Here is a 9118-nt window from a genome sequence, read left to right on the forward strand (position 1 = left end):
GCAGACGTCACCAAAATAGCGCTGGTGCTAATGATCCTAACTGGACTTTTTAATTTAATTTAGATTTATTTTTGGGCTTTTTGTGCCTTTAATGTAGAGATAGGACAGTGGATAGAGCAGGAAATCAGAGAGAGAGAGAGTGGGGAATGACATGCGGGAAAGGAGCCACAGGCTGGATTCGAACCTGGGCCGTCCGCGTTGAGGACTACAGCCTCCAACTGCACTTTTTACATGCTCACACGTACATACTCTCCCACTATACGAGCAGAGACGCCTGATTGGACGACTCTGTAAATGAAATGTTAATTGCAAAGGAATGGCGATTAAGTGTTTGCATGTCAAGGACATTGTTTTTGACTTGATGTACTCATGAGAGTAGTAACAGTGTGTTTTACATTTTCATGTGGACAAAGATGTTTTTGAGAACTTGGCGCGTGTGTGTACAGGATTGATTTCTTTTGGTTTTGTTCAGAGGAAAGAGGACAGTATACATCTAGTAATGCGCAACAGATTACAGTTTTATTGTAACTTGCAGAATCATACAGTTTACAAAGTATTGTGAATGATGAAGGTGCTCTAAGAGTCTTAAAAAAAATACTTTTAAGAAATAAAGATGAGTCCAACAACTTGAAAGGAAATAATCTGAAAACTTAAAATACAGCTTAAAAGAAGAAAAATAAAAATTAACCATAAAATCAAAAGGTTATCTAAGAGTCTGTGGGAAAGCTCTCCAAAATCAGATTTTGTTACTGAAAATGTGAGTTAGGCACAAATTGGTCAGCCATTTTACTTTTCCTCGGATAGTTATACAAGAATACGCTCAACTATACTTCTGCTGACTTGAAACAAGGCGTTCTTTTAATGCATGTAACATTTCCTTTATATTTCAATAACCTAAAATAAAATGTCAGTATTATCATGCATCATAACACTTTATGGGCAGTAATATTTTTGCAAGTTGCAAATGGTCCTATAACACACCCCTTATGTTTTCTTAATCTTTATATGTCTATATCATTTTCATAAATATTCTGGATTTGCATGTGTGTGGCTGCCAGTTATTGTTTTTTCAAAGATGTATAGCATTGTGTACAGTGTGCAATGATAATAAAGGAATTCAGTCCTAAAACAATCTAATAGGAACGCTGCACACTAATAACACGAAGCAGTGACCATATAACAATTACCTGAAATGAGTCTGCGGGATACCTCTAAGATATCAAACTTTTTTTGGAACAATGTGTATGTTTATAATCCATTTCATTATTTCTATGATAGCTATTCAAGAAAAGAAGATAGAACAACAACCAAAATATATATCTGAAACCCCTTTTATAAAAGTTGATTTATCTGTATATCTTCTGTATCTGTATATCGGTACTTAACATTCCCTTTTATATCATATCTTAAAAAGCTCCTCTCATTGCTTTTCAGGAGCAAGGCCTGGCATTGGGTAGGGGTTCGCAGCGATCCACAATAGTGTGGATTCTGTCAATGTTTACACCTTTGAACGTACCGCTGATGGACACCTCTGTGGTCCTCCTGTCATAGTATGTCCGTCTCAGGCGTGCTGTGAAGGGGATGTTTGCCTCGTACTTGCTACCAACCATGTGGATTTTGCAGGAGTGGTTTGGAGGGACGGTTTGCTCGACAGAATCAGTGTAGGTTGTTGACTTCGTCATGGTTTGACCTGAAGAGAACTCCACTGTTATCGCAGTCTCGAGTGTGATACCCAAAGACCCGATGAATGGGATTGTAGCAGTGATGCTACTACTGATCCCAGTCGTAGTGGCAGTGCTGGTGTCCCACCTTCTCTCCTCCTGATATGTTTTTGAGAGACTTAATGTTTTCGTAACTGGAAGACACTCCTTGTTGGTGATGGTGGACTGGACCATGATCTGTGGAGGATGCTCTGTAACCTTTACATTTGTGTTGTATATGACATTGTACATGCTCTCTTTGTAAAAAAGTTTGTTGATGGTCAGGACTTGGTAATGCTTGTACCAATACTCTTTACCCTCCCAGGGGAGGAAGAAGGCCTTATGTCTGGCATGCACCTTTCCAAGACCATACTGGTTCTTTGCAACATATACGTCTTGTCCTAAGCAAGTCGTGACTGAATGTTCAGGCACACCACCCCATGAATCATCTTTCCATTCCAAAATCTCAAAGTTGCCTTTGTTCACCAGGATTTCAAATGGGTAGCCAAGACGTTCTTCACCACCATAGGGGTAGTGGCAATGGAGCCCCTTACTAGGGTTAATAAAGCCTGCAGAGCACCCGTATTTGCAGACGTAGTCAGTGCGCTTGGTGTAACTGTTGTAAATAGAAACAGCACCAGAGGGGATGGAGCCATATGAGGTCTGCCATTCCAGGGTGGAGCCTTGATACCGGAAAGAGAAAGAGTGACGGGTTCTGCTCCTCAATAATTCAGCAGGAGTCAGAGGAGCCAACGGTGATCCATTATCAGTGATTTCAGGAACCTTTTCCTCCAGATCGGGGTTCAAGAGAGTGACTGCATGGAGGGATAAAAGTAGAGATACTGATTATATTCCTCTACAAATCAAACTAAAATTACAGTCAAAAGGATGTTGCACCAGTGTGAGATTAGGAACTTTAAGTTACGTAAATCAAGGAAAAAAATGATCCAAAAAGCCAGGGTTAGTCATGAATTTATATTTATGATAGCTTTCTAATATATTTTCAAGTTGACTTTTCAAGCAAGTATTTGCTCCTCCATGATTATTAAGTAACTAGTTGACTAACTTACTAGCTAACTAACCAGTTAACCAACCACTCACCTTACCAACCATTTAACCATCCAACCAAACAAGAAAATACTCATAAAACTAAACAATTATCTAATCTATTGCCCTAAAAGACAACTACCAAGCCAACCAACCAACCTTTCAACTATCCAACCAAACAAACAAACAAACAAATGCAAAAACAACAACCAACTAACTACCAAGCCAACCAACAACTAACTGACCAACCAATAACCATCCAACCAACAATCCAACAACTAACTGACCCAACAACAACCATCCATCTAACAAACAACTAACTTTATGACCAAAAACCATCCAACCAACCAACCAACCAACCAACAACTAACTGACTGACCAACAACAATCCATCCAACAAACCAACAACAAACTTACTGACATAAACCAACCAACCAACCATCCAACTAACCATCCTACCAACCAACCAACCAAAAACTAACTGACTGATCAAAAACATCCATCCATCCAACAAACCAACCAAAAACTAACTGACCGACCATCCATCCAACCAACCAACCAAAAACTAACTTACTGATAAAAAACCATCAATCAAACCAACAAATCAACCAAAAACTAACTAACCAACAACTAACTGACTAACCAACATCCAACCAACCCACAAACCAACCAACCAACCAACAACTTACTGATCAAAAAGCATCCATCCAACCAACAAACCAACCAAAAACTAACTGATAAAACAAAAAGCATCCATCTAACCCACAATCCAACCAACAACTAACTGACTGACCACCAACCATCCATACAACCAACAAACCAACCAACAACTAACTGACCAACCATCCAACCAACCAACCAAAAACTAACTTACTGATCACCAACCATCCAACCAACCATCTAACTAAATTTGTTCTGTTATTACTTCAAGAATTATTTTTTAAATGGGTTTTCCACTTTATTATTCTATGGTCAACCAAAAAAAGGCGTACCATAAATTCAGCCTGAAGATGAATTATTAAGAGGTATCCCTAATATTGTGTCCAACCCATACATATAAAAGAAGATAAATCTTAGAAACCCCCTTTACACATTGACCACCCAACTTCGACCTCAATAACAAATTTAAATTAGAATCACAACCTTTAACAAGTGTCAACCATAACAGAAAAGATAGTCTTGGTTAAAGTAGAATTCATGACCTCAAGGCTTAGTCACCTTCAACAGCCTACATGTAAAGAAACAAGTGCACTAAAAATGTATGTTATTGAATTTCCTCAGTAGAGACCTTATTGTATTACTAGTAGCAAACAAGTATATTATCATGCTGCAGCTGTATTACAAACAGATCAGAGCTTTACTGCTCTACTGTACCTTTAAATTGAACCTTTAAGGTCAAACATTAACTTAAAAAATGCCAAAAACCTGCAGGAGAGGTTGAAATACTTACTGGGGCCAAGGGCCAAGTACTTACTGTACTTCAATCCCCCCCAAAAACGGCTTCATACACTGCAAAGGTATCTAAATCAAATAATCCAGCCCCAGTAACAATGAAATAATATAAGATAAAACAATATTGAAAAAACTACACTTTAAAATAATACTATGAACAAAAATGGAGAGGTGTGGGTCTCCTGTAAGTTGCCTGAGAGACAAAACCCAGGGCCAAAAAAGTCCAAATAAAGTCTTTGCACAAGTAGCTGCAGCTCATTCATTGAGAACAGTTTTCAATTATTTGAATATTCAGAGTGATTCTCATGAGTAATGAATCTTATAAAGTTAAAATGATGCCCATGGTAGAGCGAAATAAAGTCATATCATCAACTTCTTCAAGATAATGGGGGTTTAAGACTTGCTTTTAAAATAATTTAAACTCTTAAATAAAAAACAATCAGCAGCATTTACAGTGTACATGTGTGTGTACCTGGTGAAGGTAATTTGCAGACGCAGTTAATGAAAGCATTTTCTGTTTACCTTCTTCAGTCTGTGGGTTCTCCTTCACGATGTCCTGCTGAGCGGCCGAACACAGAGCCAGCAGGGCGAAGAGCAACATCCCGGAGAGCTTCATCTAAAATACAGTTCAGATCGATGAATGCAGACAGACATACGATGAAATCAAGAGAAATATTGGACACATCGCGAAAGAACTTACCTTTGCAGTCCTGTCTCATTGTGTCCACCTCCTTTCTCCTCCAGGTTTATATACTGTCGCTGCTTCTTGAAATCATAAAACAAATAGTTTCCATTTGACTTGGCTCTGACCTACATTGATTAGATCAGTCATATTTAGGAGTTTATAGCCACACGTGAGAGTTGTTTATATGAATGTCTTTATCAGATGTACTTGCTAATGACCTGAACCCTCTACTGCGATCTGTCATTTCAGTCTTAAATGTCAGATTCAAATCTTCCATATTTGTTCTTTCCAATAGTTTGTTCCAAACCAGCTGGAGATATATTGTAAGAGAATTCATTCTCCCATTTTTTTTACCTCAACACTAATTTGTTTGTCTTGATGATTAGATTTTACTATTTTTAACTATCTTAGTTAAAACCTTGGTGTCTGTTACGCCCAAGTGTCAACCTCCGGTCAATCCTGAAGTGCAGAATCCTGCAGTTTGCCGAGGGGCTGCTTGAGGCTGGCTCCAGGAACACCAGAAGTCACATACACACCACAGCCAAAACAGCCGTTTTTATAGCAGAAATCAACATGTTTACAGCCTGGTACAAAAAGCGAAATTGGTCTGATTAGTGTAATGTGAGGGTCCGATGTGTGGTGGATGGATCACTCTAGTTAAGAGAAACAAAAGGATGGAGACGGATAACTTTCTCAGCAGCACTTTACTGTCATCCACATTGTTCAGCTACACAACCACACACACTTCCTTGTTACTCATCACATGTCCCGTCCTTAGCCAATCAGAGGTTAGGATGATCAAACTCAAGGCAAACATTGTGACAAACACAGAAGTAGATTCAATATAATTTGGTCACAGTTACTAGGTGATACTGCAAACATTAAAACAAGTAAGTATATCAATATTAACTTTGTAAACTCAAATATGTAAATAGTTCACTGTATAAATGTTAACTTATTTTTAACTTAAACTTAAATACATACTCAAATATATGAATTTACTTCACTTTTAAATCTTACATTAGTTAAACCCTTTTCACACAGACGGAAATCTCCTGAAAAACTCCAGAGATTTGTCTACCCGGAGGTTCTTCAGGCTATGTGTGAATGCAAACAGCCACATTTTTCGCACAGACTTTACCCGGAGTTTCTCCGACCAGACCCCCAGTATTTTATCCGCAGAATATTTGAGTGAGCTGATGTCTGAACGCGGCCGAATACACTCCAGAGATTTCAATTTCAGCCAATGAAAAGAGAATGACGTTTATATAGTGACTGCCTAAAGTGTCTGCACACGACCACTAAGATCTCCGTGCTCTAATGAACCTGCTGCATTATGTTTTCTGTTCGTCAGTATGTTGTACACATAGCATTGATATAAAGGCAAATATTCTCATTATAACGTTGTGTAGCGGACTCTGTTGCTTCGGTCGCTACTTCCGCGTTGTTTATTTACGTCACGTCTTACGTCGGGAAATCCCCCACGGCCCCTCCCCTCTGACAGGGAAAGTCCCCCGCTGTGAGGAGCATATGTGAACGGCTAGTTCGGGAGAATTTCCGGAGAAGTCCTCCTGTAAATATCTAGATATTTTCTGGAGTACATATGTTAAAAAGGCTATATTTTCATCACTGGCACATACTGTACGGGGGTGAATTGTTTTTAAATAGCTTAGTTTTGATTTGATGAACGATATGTGTTATCCAAAGTTAGGTGTGTAACTGTGTCAAAAGTGATCAGGATCAGCAGGTCATCCTTCCTGGATATTAATGTCCAAAGTAATAACGGTGGATTTCAGGAAAAATCATCTCCCCAATAACCAGGCTGTTGAGGCTATAAGTATCTGGGCGCCAACGTCCATGACAAGCTCACATTTGAGCTTCAAACTGTTGAAGTTCAACTGCATCAAAGCTCATCATCGTGTGCACTTTCTTAGGACGCTTTTCGATGTATAATTTGAAGGTGTGCAACAAAATTCAACTGTCCTTAAACCCTTAAGACTGCCATGAATGAGGCACCAGTAGCTTACTGGTTGGTGCGCGTGCCCTATGTGGGCGGACCTGTGTCTCCTTTCCCGCATGTCACCCCCCACTCTCTCTCTCCTTGATTTACAACTCTATCCACTGTCCTGTCTCCCCAGTAAAGGCAGAAAATGCCAAAAAAGAAATCTTAAAAAAAAGAAGACTGCAATGAATGCACCTGTTTACTCTCAAGCCTTTGTTATGTCTCTCCTTTTTGTTGTTGCTTTGGATGTTGTATTGATTTATTATATTCTTGTATTTGACGATAATAAAACAATAAAACTGGATAATAAAGCGCTGCACACTAATAACACAGATGACCTACCTTTTATTTCAGGTCAGGGTTAATAAAGGGAACAGACATCTGTTTGATAAGAACAAATCTCCCCTGAACGTTATCTAGAAGGTCACGTGTTTGAAATCAGGGCAGACAAATTGAGGACAATCCAAAAGTTTAAAATAATAATCAAGACATGAAAACAAACATATCAAGGCAGTTTATTTATACAGCACATTTCAGCAACAAGGGGCTTCACACACGACATCGAAAAGCATCGAGACAAAGAGGAAAAGAAACATTACAGAACATAAGAATCTCTAAAAACAATCTGTCAACAATCAGGAGAGACGAGTAAATGATTTAAATACAATATTCATATGACATAGGATATTGGCTGATTGTCAGAGAATCTTTGGCACTTGAACTCTGCATGGAGATGAGAGATTTATCCCTCAGTGCCGTCTTCTTCTTCTTCTTGTAATTTTTCCGGCAGTTTGGACGCATCTAGGCATATTACGGCCCTCCACAGGTAGATGGGAACTAAGTAATTCTACAAAGCATAACTTTAGATTCTTGAAAACAATTTTGTAGCTTGTAAAAAAATAATAACTGCTTTTGCAATCAAGTGATGGTTCTCATATTGGTCAAGCAATGTTTTAACTGAAAAACAAGTTATCCCCACGTCAGACAATCTTTTGAATAATGCCGTTCTTTGTAAGGTGTAATTTTTACATTGTAATAATATGTGTATAACTGTTTCAGGACTTCCACATTCACACAGTCCACTGGGATGTTTTCCTATAGTGTGTAAACAGTGGTTTAACCCACAGTGACCCAGCCTCGAGTTACTTTGACTGCTTCTCTCCTGTTTCCAGCATAACTGACTGACTTCCTAATCAATGGTTGTAGATTAAAATAATGTCTTCCTCTTTTTTCCTTCTCCCAAGTTTCTTGCCACTCTTGCTCAAGAACTTCTTTAATTCTTCTTCTGTATTCAGCTTTTCCAAATGGAACATTCACATCTGTATTAATTCGATTTAAAGCTGATTTTGCAATCTTGTCTGCAACTTCATTACCCATGACCCCAGAATGCCCAGGAATCTAGACTAATCAAACTTCACAGTTCAGTTTTTCAACTCTAAACAAAGTAATTAAAATGTCATTTACAATATAAGGTCGAGATGTAGATCTCCTTCCTCTTAAGGACATCAGGGCTGCAGCTGAGTCTGAACAAATCACTACTTTATCTGGTTTGACATCTTCGATCCAGTACAATGCCCAAAGTATTGCTAATAATTCCGTTGTAAAAACAGATGTAAAATTATACTGGGGAAGATCTAAAGGCTCCTGAACAGAGTCTTAATGCTTTAGAAGTGTCTATATTTTCTAAAAGAGTCTTGGCAGCAGAGCCGTACACCTCACAGCCATAATCAAACACTGACCTTATCATAGCTTGATAAATTGTGTGCATGGTTCCTCTCTCTGCACCCCATTCACAACCACATAAACTTCTCATTATATTTAGTACTTTTCCACATTTTTCAATTATTTTTCTGACATGGACAGCCCAGGTGAGCCTTTCATCAAACCACACTCCCAAAAACTTAAATTCCTTCACTCTTTCTAAAGGACAACTATACAAACACAACTGTATATCAGGCAATTTTTTCTTAAAGCCAAACACCATGTACTTTGTTTTAGAAGCAGAAATTCTAAAGCCCCACTTATCTACCTCAACAGAGTCCAGAGCCTTTTGAATCTGTTTAATAGTGAACTGAACATTTCTTCCACTTCTCCAGATGGCTCCATCATCAGCAAACAGAGACAGGCCAATCCCCATGTCAACATTGTTAAATATATCATTAATCATTATGTTTAAAAAAAACAGGACTTATGACACTTCCCTGGGGGGTTCCTTTTTCTAGCTGAACAACT

General features: G+C 38.5%; 1 protein-coding gene across 1 annotated transcript; it reads right to left on the minus strand.

Moving 5' to 3' along the window:
- Nucleotides 1–497: 497 nt before the first annotated feature.
- LOC110004882 (natterin-3-like) lies at nucleotides 498–5007 on the minus strand. The gene is made up of 3 exons (XM_065951861.1): nucleotides 4900–5007; nucleotides 4722–4815; nucleotides 498–2515 (listed from the first exon to the last, which is right to left on the minus strand). Exons 2-3 carry the CDS (start codon nucleotides 4813–4815, stop codon nucleotides 1431–1433), a joined length of 1179 nt encoding a protein of 392 aa, XP_065807933.1. The 5' UTR covers nucleotides 4900–5007; the 3' UTR covers nucleotides 498–1430.
- Nucleotides 5008–9118: the final 4111 nt, after the last annotated feature.

This window comes from Labrus bergylta, chromosome 2 (genome assembly GCF_963930695.1).
Source record: "Labrus bergylta chromosome 2, fLabBer1.1, whole genome shotgun sequence".
NCBI lineage: Eukaryota > Metazoa > Chordata > Actinopteri > Labriformes > Labridae > Labrus > Labrus bergylta.